At 45.4% G+C, this 21,715-nt stretch overlaps 1 protein-coding gene across 1 annotated transcript in view; it reads left to right on the top strand.

Moving 5' to 3' along the window:
- The window catches only part of LOC144798524 (uncharacterized), a 34,119-nt gene extending 12,903 nt beyond the window's left edge, over positions 1–21,216 (top strand). Inside the window, exons 2-7 of the mRNA XM_078669447.1 lie at positions 427–562; positions 1,200–1,313; positions 2,373–2,492; positions 6,873–7,112; positions 13,993–14,103; positions 19,226–21,216. Coding sequence (XP_078525573.1) covers positions 427–562; positions 1,200–1,313; positions 2,373–2,492; positions 6,873–7,112; positions 13,993–14,103; positions 19,226–19,839 — 1,335 coding nt within the window. The 3' untranslated portion in view covers positions 19,840–21,216. The remainder of the gene's footprint in view (positions 1–426; positions 563–1,199; positions 1,314–2,372; positions 2,493–6,872; positions 7,113–13,992; positions 14,104–19,225) is intronic.
- The last annotated feature ends 499 nt before the right edge of the window (positions 21,217–21,715 follow it).

Here is a 21,715-nt window from a genome sequence, read left to right as displayed (position 1 = left end):
CATCACTGATGTCATCAGTGTTGTCAGTGATCATGTCATGAGTGATGTAATATGTGAGGTCATAAGCAGTGCATTGCTGGGGCGTAAGTTATAGTCGACTCAGGCAACTATAACTGCTGAATTTCACTGGTTGTGTACGAGTGAACTCTGAGCCTAACTATAACATCCCTGTAACCTTTGTTTTTGTCAGTGAAATTCCAATTTTTTTTTAAATTCTTTTTCCTTACTATATCTTCCCTGTAACCTTTGGTTTTGTAAGTGAATTCCTCTGTTTTTTTAACTAGTAGTCTTTCTATTTTCTGCTTCTTCCAAGTACCAAGTATATTCTGTGACATTGCTAAGTGTGTCTTTTATGTTCAGCTCTTCCAGGTACCAGGTATATTCCGTGCTATTGCTAAGTATGTCTTCTATGTCTCCTATGTTCAGCTCTTCCAGGCTCCGGTCACATTCTGTGATGTTGCTGCCTATTTCTCTGATGAGGAGTGGAAGCTGTTGCATGAGTGGCAGAAGGAGCTGTACAACAACGTGATGAAGGAGATTCACCAGACCCTGGTGGCGCTCGGTAATGTCATTCTGTCCACCTGTGTCCGTGGGAGTGGTGGGAAAGAGCTGATCGTTTGTATTTACCAGTCTGATGCCAGGAGGCACCCACTGGAGTGTTTGGGGTGGCATTGCACCTGGTACTAGGGAGGCATTGGCAGTTGAGATAAGATTAATGTCTACAGGGCGGCAGTGGTTGGTAGTGTGTATGTAGTCCTAGCATAGGAGACGCTGTAGTGTCTCTCTCTGTTGGGGTCATGTCCAGATGATGCACAAAGTTTTGTGCCTAAGGTGAGAGATCAGATATAATGTATCCAGGGAGACCTGCTTGTGTGTTTTGTGTGGAGAATACAGACTGGGAGCACGCAGGTTTTGTGGGTCTGTGAAGGTAGGACAGACCAGATGGTATCTTCTAGTGGGGAGTGCAGGTTACACTGCACAGAGATTGGTGCATGTCCGTCTGTGGTAACAGATAGTTGTGGCTAAGATTGTCCAGGAAAATGCCCTGCTGCAGCCTTTGTCCTGATGGCTGCTGAATGTTGCCCCCTTGACCTGCAGTCAGATTGTTCCTGGGAGTGGGTGGGCTTGGCTTCTTGGCAACCTCTGGTGACTAAGTCAAGAATAATATGCATTATCCTATTGTTTGCTCCTATTAACAGGTCCTCTTATCGCTGCCTCTGTCTTTTCATTGAGCCCAAAAGGGAAGCACGAGATGGTGATCACTGATCCGCCGGACACCGAGCAACAGAACAGCAGCATTGGTCCTCCTCCAAGTAAGTGCTTTGTGTAACGCGTATCTGTGGGGACAGTTAGGTACGCCTGTAGGACATCCGCTGTGCAATGCATGCACGGGTACCAGTAGCCCACAACTCCGCTTAGCTAACATCACAGCTGCAGACAGAGCTCTCCAGTAGAGTTGTAGCCGTATTTGCCACCTTCCTGCTCACTGTCCGTGATTTCTGGTTGCCTACTAATACCCACACAGACCATCTGTGCCCAGGACCAAGTAGGCATATGGAGTCTACCCGCTGATAGCTTTAGTCTGCAAGACGTGGTTCCCTCCAACCCTCGGGTCCACAAAGGTTTTGTCCTGTCTCTAGTGTGGTGTACCCCATGGAGTTTCCGCCTTCCGTCCCATCCCTTGGTGGCACAGCGCCAAAGTCCAGTAAGTGGGACCACATCACTGGATGAATCTTCACAGCCAAAACACGTTCAACTCTTTCCTCAGCCACACTCGGCCATATGCAAACAGAGAAACAGCCTGCAGATGCTGCCAGTCACACCAGACTCTGCCCAGACACCTGATGGATGCTGTCCTGGATGCAGCGTTGACAATGTCCATCCATTGAGGAGCATACTAACCGCGGCACCTTCTGTAGGACTCCTAGGAGCACCACACCCTCACAGGCACATGTAACGACCCAACTCTGTCACCAGTGACCACAGACATATCTCCTGTTTCTCGCTGATGTTCATTTTAGGATCACTAGATTTTCAGGGGCTTTGTGGTAGGTCCTGGTCTTGCGTCCGTAAGTCCTGTGTGATCCAATTCTCTTGCCTTCCTCAGCTGCGGTTCCTCCTGCTTTACATACATGTTCCAGTACCCATGCCCCCAGTCACGTACATCTTGGATAGAAGGAAAAACAGTACCGAATGTTGGAGTTTTTTGTTTTATTTAACTTGCTAGCATCTGCTGACAGTTATGTGGGGATATTTAAACAGGACAGGAGTTGGTATAAGTTGGGGAGCTGAAGGAGAGAGTGATGTTATTCAGAGTCGTAGAATGTGATTGGTTAATTAGCGGGGGCTAATCATGGATTTCTGCATTTAAGTGACAGGTGATACGATTACAAGTCCTGATATGCTGCTCAAGATACAACGTGAGGATCCGCAGCATCTGAAGAAACTTCAAGAGGCAGAAGCAAGAGAAATACAAGACTGTCTCAGCGCAGGTGATGAGGAGCGTCTGACCGCTCTCTGCTGTTCACAGTTATTGCACACTAATAATAATAATAATAATAATAATAATAATAATAATCCACATTTGTAAAGCGCACAATCACCCGTAAGGGTCTCTAGGCGCTGGGCGCCATCAGGAAGATTAAGCAAGCTATTGCCCAGAGTCACATGGTGCTGGGCTAATCTGCAGCCGGTGCCGGGGATCGAACCGTGATCCCCAGAAGCCGAAGTCAGTTGCCCTAGCCACGGCGCCACACCTCTAAGGGACACGCGCATGTGCTGCCACGCATCCCTGTATGTACTGTTCCATCTTTGTCGTACTGCATAGAGGCAATGTGGTGTTGTAACAAAGGATTGAAATACCTTAATCCTTCGCATTCCCATTGACCAAGTCTGAAGCGTTAAATCCGTTCTTACACTAAGAGTGAGTTATGTTGAACTTCAGTGGGGACCTGTTTCAGAGTTTTGATACCAGTGAGATGTTCTTGGAGAGGGTATATCCAATCCATAGTTTCAGTTCTACCATCAAATTTTTAAGTAAGAAGCAAGTAATTGACTGCCTGAGGGACAGCAAGGGACCAGAATAATGAAACAATCATTCAATCAAACAACATTTGTAAAGCGCAACACTGTCACCCCTCGGGGTATCGGGGCGCTGTGTCTGTGTCGAAGAGCCAGGTCTTGAGTCTCTTTCTGAAGTCAGCCAGCTGGGGGCTGTACAGAGATAGAGGGGGAGGCCATTTCAGGTCCTGGCAAAGATGTAGGAGAAGGAGCGGCTACCATTGCGGCTGCAATGGATGCGGGGTGTGTGCGAGTGAGGAAGAGTTCAAGTGTCTAGAGGGTTGGTAGAAGTTCAGTCGCTGGTTGAGGTAGGCAGGTCCTAGATCACGGAGGGCTTTGTAGGCATGTGTGAGTATCTTGCTTTGTAGGCATGTGTGAGTATCTTGCTTTGTAGGCATGTGTGAGTATCTTGCTTTGTAGGCATGTGTGAGTATCTTGCTTTGTAGGGATGTGTGAGTATCTTGCTTTGTAGGCATGTGTGAGTATCTTGCTTTGTATGCATGTGTGAGTATCTTGATCTGGCAACTCTCTTCTGGATGAGGAGCCAGTGGAGGTCTCTCAGTTAGGGGATGATGCGAGTTCATTTGGGGAGTTCCAGGATGAGTGTGGCTGCAGCGTTCTGTATGGTTTGTGGTTTTCTGAGGAGCTGGGTGGAGATGCCGGTGTAGAGTGTATTGTCGTTGTCAAAGCGGCTGGTGATGAGGGCTGATTGACAGTTTTTCTGGTGTTGGTAGGGCTCCATATGTGGAGCCTGTGTAGTGTGTGAAAACAAGAGGAGGGGACTGTGTTGACTTGTCGCTCCATGGTCATTTGGCTGTCAAGGATGATGCAGAGGTTGCGTGCATGGTCAGTCAGTGTGGGTCAGAGTTCTGCAGGCCACCAGCTGTGTTCCCATGCGGAGGTGTTCTTCCCAAAGATAAGTACCTCCGTTTTGTTGGGGTTGAGCTGGAGGCAGTTGTTTCTCATCCATTCGCTTATGTTGGTCATGGCGTTGCAGAAGTTGATGTTGGTGTTGCAGGGGTCTTCAGTGAGCGAGAGGATCAATTGTGTGTCGTCTGTGTAGGAGTTTATGTTAAGTCTGTGGGATCTAACCACGTCTGCAAGGGCGGCCATGTAGATGTTGAACAAGGTGAGGCTGAGAGATTAACCTTTTGGTATGCTGCATAAGAGGTCTAGGATGCGGAGGTGAAGGGAGGCAGTTGGATGCTCTGTGTCCGTTACATATGGAAGGAAGTGATTCCCTTGAGGGCAGCTTGCTTTATGCCTATGTTGTAGTCTGTTGATGAGGGTGTCGTGGCAGATGGTGTCAAAGGCAGTGGAGAGGTCGAGAAGGATCAGGGCCACGGTTTATGCATGGTCAAGGAATGCTCTGATGCCATCTGTGATGGCAATCAGCGTGGTCTCAGTGCTGTGGTTTGCCCGGAATCCTGATTGTGAGGCATCCAGTAGGTGGTATGTTCCAGGAATTCAGCGAGCTTCTGGTTTATGGCTTTCTCGAGTACTTTGACCAGGTCGGGGAACAGGGAGATCGGACATTCATTTCTGAGATCGCTGGTGTCGGTGGATGCTTTTTTAGGAGGGGTCTGAAATCCCAGTGTTTCCATTTCTCTGGGAAGGTAGCTGAGGAGATGGAGATGTTGAGGATGCTGGTGAGATGTGTGCTGATAGGGTTCATTGCGAGTTTGTACAGGTGATGGGGGCAGGGGTCGGTGAGTGCCCTTGAGTGGATGGAAGACATGATGATGGAGGTGGTCAGGGCAGTGACAGGAGACAAGGTGGCAATGGTTTGGGTGGTGTTCACTGGTTCGTGAAGGTTGTCGAGGGATTGTGGATTGTAGGTTGACATTGTTGTAGATGTTGGTAATCTTGCTGTGGAAGTAGTCTCAGAGGGTGTTGCAGAAGTCTTGAGATGGGTGAATGGTGTTCTCTGTGGCTGTCGGGTTGGAGAATTCTTTGACTAGTTTGAAGAGCTCTTATGTGTCATTGGCCGTGGATTCATTGCAGATGGTAATGGCTACTTTCTTGTCTTCTTTAGTGTGCCGGTGGGAGTTGTTGAGGGCTGTTTTGTTAGATGCTCTGTCGGCGGTCTGCTTGGTGGTGCACCATTGTATCTCCAGTTGGAAAAGTTGCGCTAGGTACGCCTAAGTTCTGGAGTGGACCAGCTGACATGCTTGAAAGTTTTGTTCGGTTTAGTAGGTTTTAGTGGGCTGACTGTCTGCACTGATGGTGATCCAGGCATCGAATTCTGGACTGACTGGTCAAGGTTTACTGAGGCTGAGGCTGCGGGTTGGGTGGAGGTGAAGGCATGTGTCCATTGGGATTCAGTGACCTTGCTCCAGCTGTGGTGGGTAGAGATGTGATGCTTATTGATGGTGTACCGGGCGTCGGCGATGGTTAAGTGTTTGATGGTGTGGTCAGTCCAGGTGAGTTCTGTGGTGTGGCTGAATTTGATTCTGTCGCTGGAGGTAAAAATGGGGTCAAGCATGTGACCTGCTTTGTGCATGGGTTCAGTGACCAGTTGGGTGAGGCTGTTGTTGTCCAGGTTCTACAGGAGGACGATAGAGTTGGCATCGTTGGGGTCATCAATGTGGAAGTTGAGGTCGCCAAGTAGGACGTAGTGGTGAGAGTCGATTGCTAGAGGGGAAAGGAAGTTGAGGATGGCGTAGCAGAATGCTGCTCGGGATCCTGGGGGTCTGTCGGCGAGGGTGCCAATATGAACCAAAGTGGTCGTTCATTGTATTACCAATCAGACAGAAAGAATGTAGAGGTCCTGAAGACGCTCTAGTTGCTTGAAACACTTTGGGTGTAACCCTAACTTTCTATTAACTGAAATAAACATGTCTTCAAACAGCATGAATTTTTTAACCTCCACAATAAATGTATCCGTGGAACTAGAAACTATACAGGACTCCTTACACGTCTTACATTAATAAGGGTAACAGATGGAGCAAGTGAGTGGAGGACGTGAGAGGAGGTCAGGTTAGATCCAATTATTGACTTTTTATTTACACTTTGGGTTCGAGACTGAGAGTTGGGTCACTGCTTGCAGTGAGCTCCAGTGGAACACCGGTACCGCTCTGGTGTTCTAATCTACCAAATTGTAAAGAGGAAGGAGGGTGGACAACCAGGAATAACCGGGGGAATCTGGGCAGAGATGACTGATTCTATTCTCTGATTACCACCCATACATTTTCCAGTGTTAGGGTGCAAGGTTAGTTCACCTCCAGCAGTAGCAGGAGGAATTGATCTGTGCAAGGTACCGTCTTGTAGTGTTGTGAACTCTGATGGTGTGTTTCTAGCTAGACCTTCTGTCCATCATGAGCTAGATTGCTTAAAGACTTTAGGGGAGGTGAATTTAGGAAGATGCAACAGGGTGGAAGGAGGCTGTTGGTTAAGTTCAGCATGCTGAGGGGTAGATCACTGATCGTGGCCTGGAAGAGTACATCTAAACAGCCCTTCATCTCATGAGAATTGTAATCTCCACTGCTTCAGACTCCTCCTCAAGGCACAACCTTATAAGTTAGGGCAGCTTGAGTCATCAGCACCTAAGGAATGACTGCGGGTATGAGTACGCGACACAGGACCGGACACACTCATCCAGTGGACGGAGCATTGCGGCTTACGTTGCAGCAGTTGAGCGTGTTGTAGCTGGTGGAGGTGGTAGTGGGTTGGGATGACTAGGAGAAAGGCCTCTCGTCACTGTTGAAATGATCTTTAAAGCTGTGACTGAAGGGGAGAGAGCGCTTTGAATTTGTCATTTTACAGTGTCTGGATCTCACGGCGCAGTCTAAATCATGTAATCGCTTCTACAGGATTTCCACCCGGACCAGCAGGATTTCCTTCCGGCTCAGCTGGCTTTTCAACTGAATCCGCGGAATTTCAATCTGGTTCAGCAGGATTTCCGCCTGGTCCTGTTGAGTTTCCATCTGGCTCAGCAGGATTTTCATTTCTTGACACTGACTTTTGCTTGAGGAATGAAGGCGAGTCCACTTCGAATGTGACTGCTCAGATTCCGACAGGAGAAACAGAAAGAGCGACAGACCCAGCCCAAGGTAGGCAAAAATGTCCTTAAGCTGTTACATTTCTCAGATTGGTCATTGTGTGTCTGCAAGTTATAGAGCAACTGGTAACGAATCAAAATATCTGTCTATTAGAATTACTAAACCCAGTAGGCTCACCCTTAGAAGGGGAGTGCTGACCTAATGAGTTATCCAAATCAACGCTTGTTTGCATTGGCGTTCAGTGTGCTTTTAATTTTTTATTGTTTTCTGTACCGACAATGTTGTCACCCACGCAGGAACATTAAAGTATAATACAGACAAAACAAAAGGGTATTGTACGTTAAGACATATATGTGCATATAGGTCGTGAAGCACATGCACACGGGAGCCATTTGGTTATGGTTCTAAGATGGCAGCTGGGTGTGTATCACCGCCATGCTAATGCATACTTCATGATGAGTGACAACCATTTTACCTTTTTGTACTTTATCGTTTTAACATGGCCGGTAGCTATGTTGGAAGGAAAAACTGGAAATAGAAATAAATTACAAGAAATCGCTGAAGGTGACGTGAGCTGTTAAATGCGATGGGCTAATACCAACGCTCATGGGCAACCTCATCCCCCTATGACTAAAGACAGCGAAACCAGAGTAGCCAATGGCTGAAAGGGGTGATCCAAAAGTACCTTTCTGTATCGTATATGTATGTGTAAGTTGTCTGTTTATGTGGATTTGTGTGGTGTATGTCATGTGGTGAGATGAGCTCTCCCCAAGCAGCTGCATCTGTCTGCAGGCGAAACGTACATCATTTCAGTTACACAGGGACTATAAAAAACAAATGTGCATTAAATATCAAGCGACATTTCAGTAAACGTTAAACAGAAATTCAAACATTTGTATCAATGTACTTATCAAGTGAACATTTAACATTGCAGAAACTATTCAGTTCCTTATCTGCGATTTGATAGACCTCACGGTTTCTGTGTTTTAAAGGGGTTTATAATGATGGTTGCTTCCACAGAGTCTTTTTCAATGCTTTGGAAGTAAGGGTCAGTGTCTCCTACTTGGTCGCCCCCAGTTCTCTTAGCATCCTCAATGTCACACGTGTGTCAGGCCACTGCCCGGCGGCCTGTGTGACTCGGAGACAGTTATGGAATCCTTGCAACAGGTATTGCGGATGTCCTTGGAAACACAGGTCCCAGGTTCTACTGAGAGCCCCTGATGAGCCAGGTACCTTCTCTTCATGCTTCAGGCTTCAGTCTTCATCCTGAAACATGTGGATTTTAAAAACTATCCACCTGCTCAAGGGGCAGGGTGCCTCAGAAATCTACTTGGCCTGCAAAATACTCCACTGATCCCTGTAGATGACAAATTACAGCAGAGCTCTGATAATAGCTTCTATGATTATGTACTATTGGGGTTTAGATTTTAGCGAGGCGCACACTTGCAAACTAACATGTTTAAGGGCCTGATTTAGAGTTTGGCGGATGGGTTACTCCATCACAGACCTGACGGGTTTCCCGTCCACCGTATTAGAAGTGCATTATATCAAATGGCACTTTGATTACTGCGGATGAGAAATCCCCACGTTTGCGATGGAGTAACCTGTCCGCCGAACTCGAAATCAGACCCTAAGTGTATTCACCAGCTACACTTCAGTCTCTTCCCATCTCTTCCCAGACTGGAAAAGATTTGAACTTTACTTCTGACAAAGGCGGGAGTAGAACTTTTTCCAGAGTCAGAAAAAAGAGGGTACTTAGAAAGTGGATTTGTAATCACTCAACAGATTTTCACATGCAAATGTTTGTGTAACTATGCTCTTGCAAAAATGGGATTAAAAAAATGATGTTAAGAGCGTCGCTGTTTCCGGGCCTAGTTCTGTAAAATCTTAAGAATGCAAGGACATATTCTTGCAGGTGCACTTTTGGGTCTTTTCTGAAGAGTCCTTATTTATCTATTTTCATGTTGTACTTAATTTGCCCAGAAAGGTTTTACACTGATTCTCCATTATGAATCTTTTTTCAAATATGAGTACCACAACCTCAGTAGAACAGCAAAGAAAGCGGCCCTATAGGAAACGGTCAATGCCAATGCATTCAATAGCAAAGAACTTTTCGCCGTGGTCAAAGTTTTCGCCAAATCCAACAAAGAGACAGCAGACATCATACCCTCCCAAGACGTCTGCAACAACCTCAGCACCTTCTTCCACCACAAGATTAAGGAGATCTATGACAGCTTTAACAGCCTCGATTCCCAAGACCCTCACTTCCCACTCGCAACCACCCACTCAAAGACACCGGACCCCAGCAGACCCTGCCCTTCTGGACTCCCCTCACTACTGACAACATCCCCCTGGACCTCTCGGCCACCTTCAACACCGTTTCCAACCGCACTCTATGCACAAGACTCCACGACGCCGGCATCCGCAACAAAGCCCTAGAATGGATCCTCTCCTTCCTCACCGGCTGAACACAGAGAGTCAGACTACCACCATTCCTCTCTGAACATACAGAGATCCGCTGCAGAGTATGATAGTGCTCCTCCCTGAGCCCCCCTTGCTGAAACTTCTTCATGACCCCCCTCGCAGCCATCATCGGAAACCACGGACACAACATCATCTTGTACACTGACGTCACCCAGCTGATCCTCTCACTCACCAACGAACACATAGTTGCCAAGAACAACTTCCACGGCGGGGTGAAGGCTGTCGCCACCTGGATGAAGGACAGCTGTCTCAAGCTAAACTCAGAGAAGATCGAAGTCCTCATCCTGGGCTCCACCCCCTACACTTGGGACGACTCCTGGTGGCCCGCAGATCTTTGATACCCCCCCACACCCACAGACTACGCACAAAGCCTCTGAATCATCCTGGTCTCCTCGCTCACCATTAACCGCGAGCTAAATGTGTCTCATATGCTTGCTCCAAAAGACTATCAAGTGGATCCCCACCAAGTCAAAAATGACGGTCACCGACGCACTCATCAGCAGCAGACTCTACTACGGCAAGGCATTCTATGTCTTCTTCACCAAAGAAACCCCTCTAGAAACTGCAAACCATTCAGAATGCATCTGCTAGACTCATCCTCAATAACCCCCTCCACAGTAACATCACTGGCCACCTGAGAGACCTCCGCTGGCTCCCAGTCACCAAAAGAATCAACTTCAAGATCCTCACACATGCCTACAAAGCCCTACAGAATGCGGGACCTGCGTAGCTCAATCATCGCCTCGCATTCCACTCACCCACCAGAGAACTACCATCCCACATATCCGCAAGACCACAGCAGAAGGAAGATCCTTCTCCTACCTCGCAGCAAAGACCTGGTACACCCAGCCTCACCTATCCTCACCTGGCTGCACCTGAGGGTCAGACTGATTTGCATATGGCCATGTCTGAACTGGGGTGGCAGAGTGGGCTAAAGAACGGTGATGGATCAAACCCAGATCTTTTGACTGGGTGTGAGTGTTTGATTGGTTCAGATGCTCTGCCCATCACCACCCCCTTTTGTACCGCACCTGAGGAGCCAGCATTGTGAAGTGAACAGACACCTCCCACCGCGCACCAAGCAGGTGTACCAGAGAATGGTTGTCTTTGTCTCACACAACAACAGGGTAAGGGGTACACCACTGCTGTGAGGTTCACTCTGAATCCTGCTCGGAAATGTACCATTGAACTGGGAGCAATGCCAGCCATCGTGTGATTGTTTACAGATGGAGGAACATCTTCTCTGAGCCAGTCAGAGGAGTCTGAAACCAGTCAATCCCCTTTCAAAAGGACAGACTCTGGGTGAAGTTTGGGAGCTTTGAACTTTGGAATAAGGGTCCTGCCTTCTTGGATGTCCCCAGGGAAGAGCACTCTGGGATAGCCGGAAGGAAACCAAATAAGAGCGTATGAAAAAGAAAGCCGACTGGCTTGTGGGCATTATTTTGCAATTGCGTTAGAGGTATTGCCAGCCTCTGTTAGTGTGCATTACAAACCCGTCTACCCACTACTAACACCTCAGAACATTACTGGACCTGGTGAAGACACAGAAGAAAGAAGTCCTGTCCGATCCTGCTTGTGGTGAGTGTTGAGGTGGGATGTGCTCCAAGTTTGTCTCTAGGGACTAGAAGCACTCTTCCAGGGGCAGTTGGCTACCCTCATGGACAGAAAAGTGAGTGGAAGAACCAGCTGCCCAGTGGGGAGTGGACTGCACTGGAACCTGCTGCTGCCATGGCTGGAGAGAGACCTGCTCCTAGAAACCTTTCATTAAAGTCTCGGAGTGACAAGGGAAAGGACTTACTCATTTTTTTACCCTTCCTAGCACCTGGACAAGATTCCAAGGCTCCTTGACAGTGAAGTAACCTCATTGACTAAGAGTTGCTGGTTTATCCTGCTAAGAGCTTTTTGGCCATGTTTGAGGCCCCAGTGGGACCATCCAACCTCAAGGAGCCCCTGTCAGCCGCATCATGCTGCCTTGCGCTGCTGGAGGATTTTGAGAACCAGTGTGAGTGACTAAGGGCCTCTGCATGGAACAAACCATCTATGGCTGACCTGTTCTCCCTTGTATATTGGGATTCAGGTATCAAACAGCGGTAACTGGTAGTCCTGTGTCCTTCCAGGTTTTGGAGTCACATTGCCTGTCCAACATTTCAAAGTTTGGCCTTGCAGACGCTCATCCCTAGTTTATGCCAGATTTTGAGTCCTCGCATGGCTTCAACTTTGAGGACATTCTGTACTCTCCCGTCATGTGCGGTGAACCAGGGCCAAATTTGACATGCTCTTTTTATACCTATAAAAATATAGGCATTGTCGGTGTTATCTTCTGGTATTGGTGCAGGTAGTGGGGGGTGAAGGGACTGCAAGGCACACTCACTATTTTCCCTCTATCTGGAGTCATTTCCTATATCTGGACATCTGCCTGCAGTATTGGCGTGGGTGCCACCTGTGTAAAAGTACCCTGAGTGGTGCGTTCATGACTGCACAATCTAACACCCACGAGAAGGAGGAACAGAACACTTGTCTCTTTGGCTCTTGCACCATGGACAAGGGAGGAGATTGGTCCCAATAGAAGTTAGACAGTAAAGGGGCGTGTTTGGCTTGTAGAGGCTTGTGATGGAACATGTGTTTTTCTCTTCAGTTACAAGCACTCTTCCTAAATACACAGTTCACAAATTTGTGCTCAACTGTTCATAGCGAGAGAAAGAGAATGAGTAATATGAGCCCTGGTCTTGCTATAAAAGCGATGGTGAAATATCTTAGACCCTATTTACAAAGGTAAATCTATATATGAGTCAATCCACACATTGCAATTTACACTTTGGGCCAGATTACAATGTTGGACGGACCTGACTCTGCCAGACATCTTTTGGGAACTGGGACAGAATGACCACCTGTCGTCGGTCCCAACCTAGCAATTAGGATGCGACTGAACTCTGTTCGGTTGCACTCCTATTCTTTACATTGGGAGCATGCATTCCGACCCGCATGCATGCTCTCATTGTAAAGAGCAGAGATGCAGTTCATCCCTGCACACGGTGGCAGGCACTTCACGGTGCTTTCACCGGGTGCAGGTATCAACAGAAAGACATAGGTGCCCCCTAGGCCGCCATCTGGAGGCTTTGCATCCATGGGGACCTTGCTGGGGCCCCCAAAGTCAGATTCCCACAGCCGTTCTGTGTCAGAAAGGTCGTCACAGGAAGGCTGTTGGAATCTGCCATCGTAATCCCTCAGGCAGAAAGAGCCGCCCAAGGGATTACTGGAGGCTTTCCAAATGTCAGACGGGCTCTCCAAGCCCGTCGGAGCCCATTCGGAAAATTCGGTTCGTATTCCTTTCCGACCGCCCCCATCCAAATGGGTAGATCGGAAAGTAATCCAAACGGGACATTTCAATGCGGTCGGAACGGCTCCGACCAACGGTCGGAGCCGTTTTGACCGCATCGAAATCGGCCCCTTAGTAGTGAATTTATTACTTTTGTCTATTCGCCTTTACTGAAAGCAAATGTACTACATAGTTTAGGCGTAAATGTGACCAGTTCCTGTAACAGACTGCAGAGCCCAATTTATGAGTGTAAAGTTACTACTACTAACTTGTCACATATAGGATACTCATTCAACGGGGCAAAGTTTTCTCCAGGGTAATTTATATGGAAAAAACATATTATTTAACATATTTGCATATGTTACATATTAACGTAAATTAATTTTATATATTTATGTCAAATGTTGACCAAAATACAAAAAAGCTAGAGCACTATTAACTTAATTTTAAATTAATTATCTAATAAATGTAAACATATTCAATTACATTACAATTATTGTTTTAACCTTTTATTAAAAAAAATCCATCAAAAGGAAAATGTTTATATTTGTGTATTAAAAATCACAAACAGTTGTGTATAGAATTTATAGTTTTATGTATTTTAACAATAAATTAAATTCATATATATTTTTTAAAAGTGGGAAAAAAGGATGTATTTCAACATTATTTCCTATGTGGTTCTATTTTAAGTCCCTGTCTCTATTATTTTCTAAGGTAGGGTGTTGCGGTACCAGTGGTTGGCCATATGCGCTGCCGGACTTATTCTAGCTCTGAACTGGAGTACATTCACAATACAGAGTCCTTTTTGGGCTGTATTAACTTTATAAGTGCAGTTTGTGACAGCAGTGGGCTTTCTCTTTTGTGGGTGTGTGTCTGGTCTTCCAAACACTCCTTAGCCCTCCATAAGCCTCTCCTTTCTGCACCCAAAGTTGATTCCATTTTGTAGTAGATATTTCCCCAGTTCCACCCACTCCCCTGGTTCCTCCCACCAGCGTGAATTGCTTTTTGTAGTAGGTTCTGCTGCTGTAGTTCTGCTTTCTTGCTACAAAATTTCGTTTGTGAAGCAGGACCATTGAGTTTGAATGTTGTATACTACATTTAACCAACCCGGTTTCTAATTTTACTTCACAGGATATAAGGTTATTCCAGATGTTCTCTTAGTGAACATAAAAGAAGAGGCAGAGACGTACCCAGCGGACCCTCAGAACTGTGAGATATTGGAAACCATCAGTAGTGCAAGAGGTGAGCTGTTCTGTACCAACCCGCTGTGACTTGACGTTTGGTTGGGGGTGCACTGAAAAAGGCTTGTGGCCAGCAGCCCTGCGTGGTCGGAACACTGACCGACTGAGCTGCACTTACGTGAAACCCAGACTCAACCTACGCCAGACTCACCGTACACACCTCCCTCAACATTGTGCTACACACACACCACATTATCACAGACTCAAACCACTCAAAGTTAACTGCTGCACCCTCACAGTCAGAGATACATGAACATAGTAAACTTTATTGTCGGCTCAGCCCACTCCCACGGCTACACTGCCCTGCCTTCAGAGACTCATTAAAACACTCACCCTGATACACAATATGAGCTTCTTCCGAGGCTTCCACCGCTCCAGAAGTGGACACTGGATGTTGGACGTTGACTGTGCCGCTTGCTTCAATTTTAACTGGGTTTTTTGCTGTAACCTCTATGACATGTTGGCATTGATTTGTATTTCATTGTACTTTTATGGTCTATTGGGCTCAGCGCCTTGAGACCCTCACGGGTGAGTTGCCGTTGCTTTACAGGCCCCTGATCAATCGATTGATATTCTTTAGACAGGGTAAAGTTTATTGATTGATTGATTTAAGCGCACACAAGGGTCCAGTAATTTGTCTCTTGCCTGAGACGTAGCTTGTTTCTGAGATTAGGAGGGAAAGAGGAAGCTCTCAGAACGCAGACATATATACTCAAAACACCGCGCCCGAGCTGGTTCTCGGCAAAGCCACCAATCAAGACTATATTGTAGTATCCTCAGGTTGTAAATATGTTCATTTAATCCTCTGCATCTAGCTGCTCAGCCAGTGTGAGTGTTCAGGTTAGAATGTTAGTGTGAGTGGAACGCTTGGGTGCCTGAGTGTTGAGGATGGGCTGAGCAGCTAGGAGGCTGCTCCTGGTGGGGCTTATTTATATCTACATATAAGAACTTAATAAACTACTTCTGCTTATACCTGGCCACGTCTACAGCGTCTACTTATGACACCTGAACATATGGGACTAGCTCACTACATATAGGCCTGACTTGTTTATTATGAATACTTAGGACAGAGCCGGTAGGTCTGTTTTATGTATTGTGAAACGCATGTGATGAATCAAATAGGCCTTTAAGGGCGTAGTGTCACCACAATATTTTGTTATATTGACTCGCACAGGTTACCGTAAAAGGCAGACAAGGATTTTAGTGTTGGTTACCCCTCGGACAGGTTGACGCTGAGGAGCTCCAGCGTGGTCATTCTTGTTGACCCTTTTCAGAGGGTTGCATGTTGTTTTGCTAAATGTGATTTTGTATCATTGTAGTAAGAACGTTTATTGAGATAATTTTGTGTATGAAAACCCAAATACAGAAATTAAATTCACATAAACCAGATACAGAATATTCTTTAAGAGCAAATAAAAAGCAAACGTACCCAATTGCAACATCTAAAGAATACAAAAATCAATGGGTGATTGACGCTTGTGAGTAAACACTGTATCATGTATGGCTGTAGATACACATGCTCTGCACAGTCCTTCCATCTAGTTTTGGGCTCAGACGTTGCAACTTATTTCTGTTTGAATATCTTAGAGTCGCGACACCTGTTGTGGCTGCTCGCATAGGCCACAAAGAAGGTGGACACAAGCTTCACCTCAGGTTGTTTCTGTCCGGCCTCTGATTCAGGCGTTTCGAGCACCAGCTCTGAGACCAGCGCATCTGAAATACTTTTTGGGCCCGGCTCTTTACCACTTCAACACCTATGTTTTCCAGGGCAATTCACGGTCGATAACCTTCAGCATCCGACAACCCGTTGTCGCACACTGACCTTTGGTCGATGACCTTCCACGAATAATGCTGTGACCCAGGAGAATTCCTAGGGTAGGATATGGAATATACACTCCCCCAACTATGCCTTTGGTGCAACTCCAAATAGGCATACCTTGATCAGCACAATGTCTGCAACCTTTGCCACATCCCCAACCACAACAACACCTCCTGCTGCTTCTGCGCCACCTTCCGCTATAAGACTCTGAGGTACTATTTGGAGACACTCTGGGTGCATCCTAAGATCAGATGCAGCTTTAACCCTCAACTGAGACCCTCAATATCTTTGAGGAACAAGACCCTTTCAAGGCCAAATATGCAGAAGCTGGCCCCCTTGGCCTTCCCATGGCACAAGGCACACACAACCCTGAGGTTGTATCCTCAGATACCTCTGACGATGAGCAAGACACGGTCGAGGCTCTACCTCTGAAACCTTCTGGCTCTTACACCAGTCAACACCCAGATCTGCAGCTTCAGGGCTGACGCCCACAACCAAGGTCAGGGAACACGCCCTTGATCCCAGAAACGTGACCAGGTTTAGTCAGCGTTGGGACTTTGCAGAACACCGGCCTCCCAAACCTAGAGGAAAGAGGCAGCTCTTTCTTTGAACTAAAGACTCATCTATTCGGCAGTTGGGATCAGTCTTTACCAAGATTAGACATTTACACTGAATGCACTCCATGCCTTGCCCCCTTGTTAAGCAATAACCAGGCACTTGACTTTTCGATTTTTTAGGGTGCATCTATACAGCTTTCTCAATTTATTTCTGATTATACAATTGTCAGTGCTGAATGTTCTGTCACCGATTATTACAATTCTTAATAATTGACAACCGTCTGGTGTAAACTATCCGATCCAGCATCATCGAACGTATATAGGGCCCCTCCTCCCTAAGCCCACAAATACCATCTCCGCCATATTTATATACATAACACCTGAGCACACAACATCATTATTTCTATAATCCGATATATTTATATTGCTCTTTAAACAATATCGCAGTGTCTCTAAACCCTATCGTCCAAAATCCGTATTTTTCCAAAAGAAAATGCAATGGTCCAATCACAGTCTTGAATTAGGTGTATGCTTTTAATTTTCAGATCAATAGTAAATAGCACCACAGCAGCCCACAGCAGCCGACGCGCGTTTCGTCCACAGGGCTTTTTCAAGGCTTTATTTGATATTTTGGAAACCCGAATCTTCTAACTCGAGGGAACAAATGTCTGTCTTTCAAATAGTATTGGCCCAGATGTCTACGAAAACGGTCTTGGTTCAGTTGAAAATACTATTGTCTATTTGGCATTCCTCAGTAGGTAATTATGTCCTAGAAATATAAGGTTCTTTGTCGTGTTCATCCAGGCACTTTTACCGGTCCAATTTGTAGAAACCAGGGTTTATTTACGGTCGGATCATGATAAATCCAGACGCCTTGAGTCCATCACTCAAAATTGGGTACAGCAACCCCCCAGTTCGTAACTTCTATGTTGTAATCTTGTCTACGATTTTGAGTGATGGACTCAAGGCGTCTGGATTTATCATGATCCAACTGTAAATAAACCCTGGTTTCTACAAATTGGACCGGTAATAGTGCCTGGATGAACACGACAAATAACCTTATATTTCTGGGACATAATTACCTACTGAGGAATGCCAAATAGGCAATACTATTTTCAACCGAACCAAGACCGTTTTCGTAGACATCTGGGCCAATACTATTTGAAAGACAGACATTTGTTCCCTCGAGTTAGAAGATTGGGGTTTCCAAAATATCAAATAAAGCCTTGAAAAAGCCCTGTGGACGAAACGCGCGTCGGCTGCTGTGGGCTGCTGTGGTGCTATTTACTATTGATCTGAAAATTAAAAGCATACACCTAATTCAAGACTGTGATTGGACCATTGCATTTTCTTTTGGAAAAATACGGATTTTGGACGATAGGGTTTAGAGACACTACGATATTGTTTAAAGAGCAATATAAATATATCGGATTATAGAAATAATGATGTTGTGTGCTCAGGTGTTATGTATATAATTGTATGACCTGGGTTCATCTGAATCCGTGGACAAGGTGACACCTTGGTGGGTAGGTGTTAAACACCTTTTAAAGCACCTTTGCCTGAGTTGTGGATAATAACAATTGGTACTCTTTTTTTAAATAAGGACAGCTACCAGATGTGTGGATCGTGATAGGCAAACCCATAACCCTGTGTTGTATACCATCTCCGCCATAGTTCATAAAGTTTAAAAGATTTCCAAAAGAGGAAAGACCTGTTCACTTTGCAAAATGTATTGACAACACACTGCAGTTTATTTGATTTTTGTGATCTGCTGCACGTCTGGAGAGATAATAATGGACTGTAGTCGTGCGTGCATGTCTAAGGCAAGAGCCTTGTGTTTCCTTCAAGAACAGTTTTACAGCTGGTCCTTCGAGCCCTGTATTTAGGGTCTGACAAATGGCTTGTATCTAGAAATATAAAACTGCTTTGCCAAAAGCAGGCTCTTTCACCTCCTCCCAAATGCAAGCAATAAATACAAGCCATATGTTCAGGACATTTACAAAACAGTTATTGCCTGCTAACAGCTCAGAGGGCCTCGGTCTGTACTTTGCTCTGCTGTTGAATAATCTTTGGGAAAGGAGGATCCAGTTGCCTTTGATCATGCTCACCTGTGTGCTCTTGCGACCAGGCCGGGGAGTTAACACACGTGCTGTGCAATGCAGCTAGCTTGATCTGCAGCACACAGTGACAGAACATATATATCTGTATAACTTATAACTCATATTCTTATATTGATCTTCCTTATAAGTTAATAAGATGCAGAAGTGGAATCTTACAAGTAAGCGATGATAGAACCTCTTTCCGCCTCTTTGTGCCTTTTGTAATGATCATAACTACTAGCAACTGTTTGTGAGCATCGTATATCTTGTAAAGAAACCTGTTTTATTGTAAAGCGTTCTAAACCCTTTGGGTGATGTCTGCGCTCTATCAACCTTTTTACTTTCTCAAATTTGCTTTAAAATGCCCATTTGCTCACTCTTTTTTCTAAATTTTCCCTGGAGGAGAACTTCCCTGAACCCTTCCTATGATGGTGAGGCTTGAACGCCGCACCACATTTACCTCCAACTTTTACGCCCTATCACTTTCAAGTGTCACCAGCCTCCACTGATAACACACAGTTATTTACTTTGATCGCTTTAGGTGACAGCTTTTTGTTGTTGAACATTTCTTGTGACTTTTGTGTTTAGGACTATATTTTCAGTAATAACTTTATAGCATATATTAAGCTTGGTTCTTTCTTTTTATAGGTAATGAAAACCTGAACATGCAAAACATTGGGAATTCAATACATAACGTTGAAAAAAACTTGGCCTGCGAAGGTGTGACAGGGGAGGCCAAAGTGAAGGTGTTGAAGATTCTCTACAAAGAAGCCACATCTAGAGTTCAGGTCTGGCCAGAAAGCAATCAAAAATCAAGAGAGAAACCGGCTCAAAGTGGAAGTGATTTCAACAATCCAGCACCTTTCATTTCACATCAAGCAAGCCCCATTGCTGGTAGACCAGACAAAAACAATGAATGGGAAAGTAGTCTGAGCAATGCGCAGCTCAGCAGGGGTCCTCCCAACGTGCAGCAGAATCCCAAAATATTCACATGTACTGAATGCGATAAAAGCTACGATCTTAAGGGGAAGCTAATCAGGCATATGGTAACACATTCAGGAGTGCGGCCATTTCCCTGTACTGAATGTGGGAAGAGTTTCTATCAGATGCCGCATCTTATCAGGCACCATCGAACACACAGTGGTGAAAAACCATACGCATGCTCCTTCTGTCACAAAAGATTCAATCGCAAGGACAATCTCAATGGGCACGAAAGAATACACACAGGAGAGAAGGTATCACCAACAAAGTACAAGCTATGAACCTTCTCGCCACTGGGGTGAAAACCCGCAGCTTAGCAACCCTAGCTTGGTCAGGAAGGCGCCCTAACCAGGTGGATTCAAATCAAGAGAAATGCCTCAGGCTCCAAGTGTCTCATAGAAAAACCAATGGGCACCACAATATTATACCCAAGGAACAGAAGAACATGTGAGGACCAAGGACTCGATGTACAGAAAATGGGTGCAACTGTTAGTTGTACGGACCAATTGGTCTGCTCGCTACAGACAAACTATTAGGTGCTTCGGCATGAAGTTTGTAAATTCAGTTCTCGTAGTTAATGGTATAAAAAAAGGATTCTCCACAAAGAAAAAAGCTACATAACATAATTGACAAACCAGGAAAATGACAGTACATGAATTTGGACCAACATAAAATGAAAGACTCAAGTGTGGACTGTGATGGCACCCACACATTAATCCTACTCTTCTACATGGATGTTTATCGGAAGGAGTACTGATACCTAAGCACGCGCAACCGAGGTTGACGGTGTTCTGTATACCAAATAGTTCATAGCATGTACCAAAAAATATTGCAAATGCCGGCTGTGCCTTGGAAGATTAGAGACAGCTTCATACCTAAATTCTGGGTACGAGAATTTCTGGGCTACGGAATGGTGCACAAAGCAACTTAGAAGGTGATGTTGTTGATGCTCTGTAAGCAGGTACCAGTACCAGGGTGCACAAACTGACTTCAGTTACAGAAATCTCTGAATCTGTGATCACTTGGCATCTCCCACCAGGGAGAAAGAGAGGCGTGGTAGTGACAAAAGGTGAATCTTGAGGCCAGAGAAGATGCATTGGCTCCTACTGAGGGCTCAGTACTCTATATGGAGAAAGAGGAGAAAAAGAATTACAAAATGTGGAATACAATCATAGACTGTAGCACCATTTGTAATGACAACAGAAGGAAGTGAGTATTAGTTGTGAAAATGTGTGAACTCAAGAAAAAAAAGAGGTCAACAAAATCCAGATGATAAGAACAGTTATATTTAATTTGAGGGAGTATCGCTGCAAAACATTCTCCATAGCTGCCCTGTCTCAGAAAGGAGTTTCATTCTTTTCACTGTTTTCTTGCAAAAAGGACCTAATTGCAAGACTCTGATCCTGAGCAAGACTTAAATGTAATCAATGCGAGAGAAGCTTCATTCACAGAAATGAGCTTCATTGACCGCGTGAGGTCATCGTTGGCTTTGCTTGGCTGTTTGTTTTGATGTCCATTTGGTGGCAGTGCTATGCTTTATGTTGACAGCACCACAGTGCTAACCACAACTTGTTTCACTTTGACCAGGTCTGGTAACCAGATTGACATTATCAAAGTTAATGTCCATAACTTTTCATAAAGTCTCATGCTTAAGCAGATCAGTGTTTGTATTATTGTTTTTGAAATAGAAGCCTCAATTCTTCCCCAGTGCCTGTTCACTGGGCTTGTCAAGTGTGGAGCTCATCATTGGGAAGGTATTCAAGCGGTCTCTGCTTTTCACACAGTCGTGGCACCATCTTTGTACAGATAACATCGCGTTTGCAGTATCCAATAAATGAACATAGATGTTCCTTTAGAGGGACCCTTTTTCTAGTGAAAAGCAGAGGTATGTAAGTTGGCGATGACAACTGTATTGTAAAGATGTTCTTGCTAACCCTTTAAAGTTTCCAAGGGATGAGGGTGCCCATAGACCTGTAGGTGCCTGTCCTTCTCGGTCACAATTTAGTGATGCTTGGATTTATCCTCTTGAAAAAAAACCTTGCTCTTGTGATGCAAAATATCATGTGCCTTTAAGACAAATAACTCAATAGTATGCACCCTGTTATTAAGTGACGAACGGCCACATGCATCAATATTCCTGTTTGCGAATTCTTAATT

Source organism: Lissotriton helveticus, chromosome 12, assembly GCF_964261635.1.
Source record: "Lissotriton helveticus chromosome 12, aLisHel1.1, whole genome shotgun sequence".
Lineage (NCBI taxonomy): Eukaryota > Metazoa > Chordata > Amphibia > Caudata > Salamandridae > Lissotriton > Lissotriton helveticus.
This window is presented reverse-complemented; position numbering and strand designations above follow the sequence as displayed.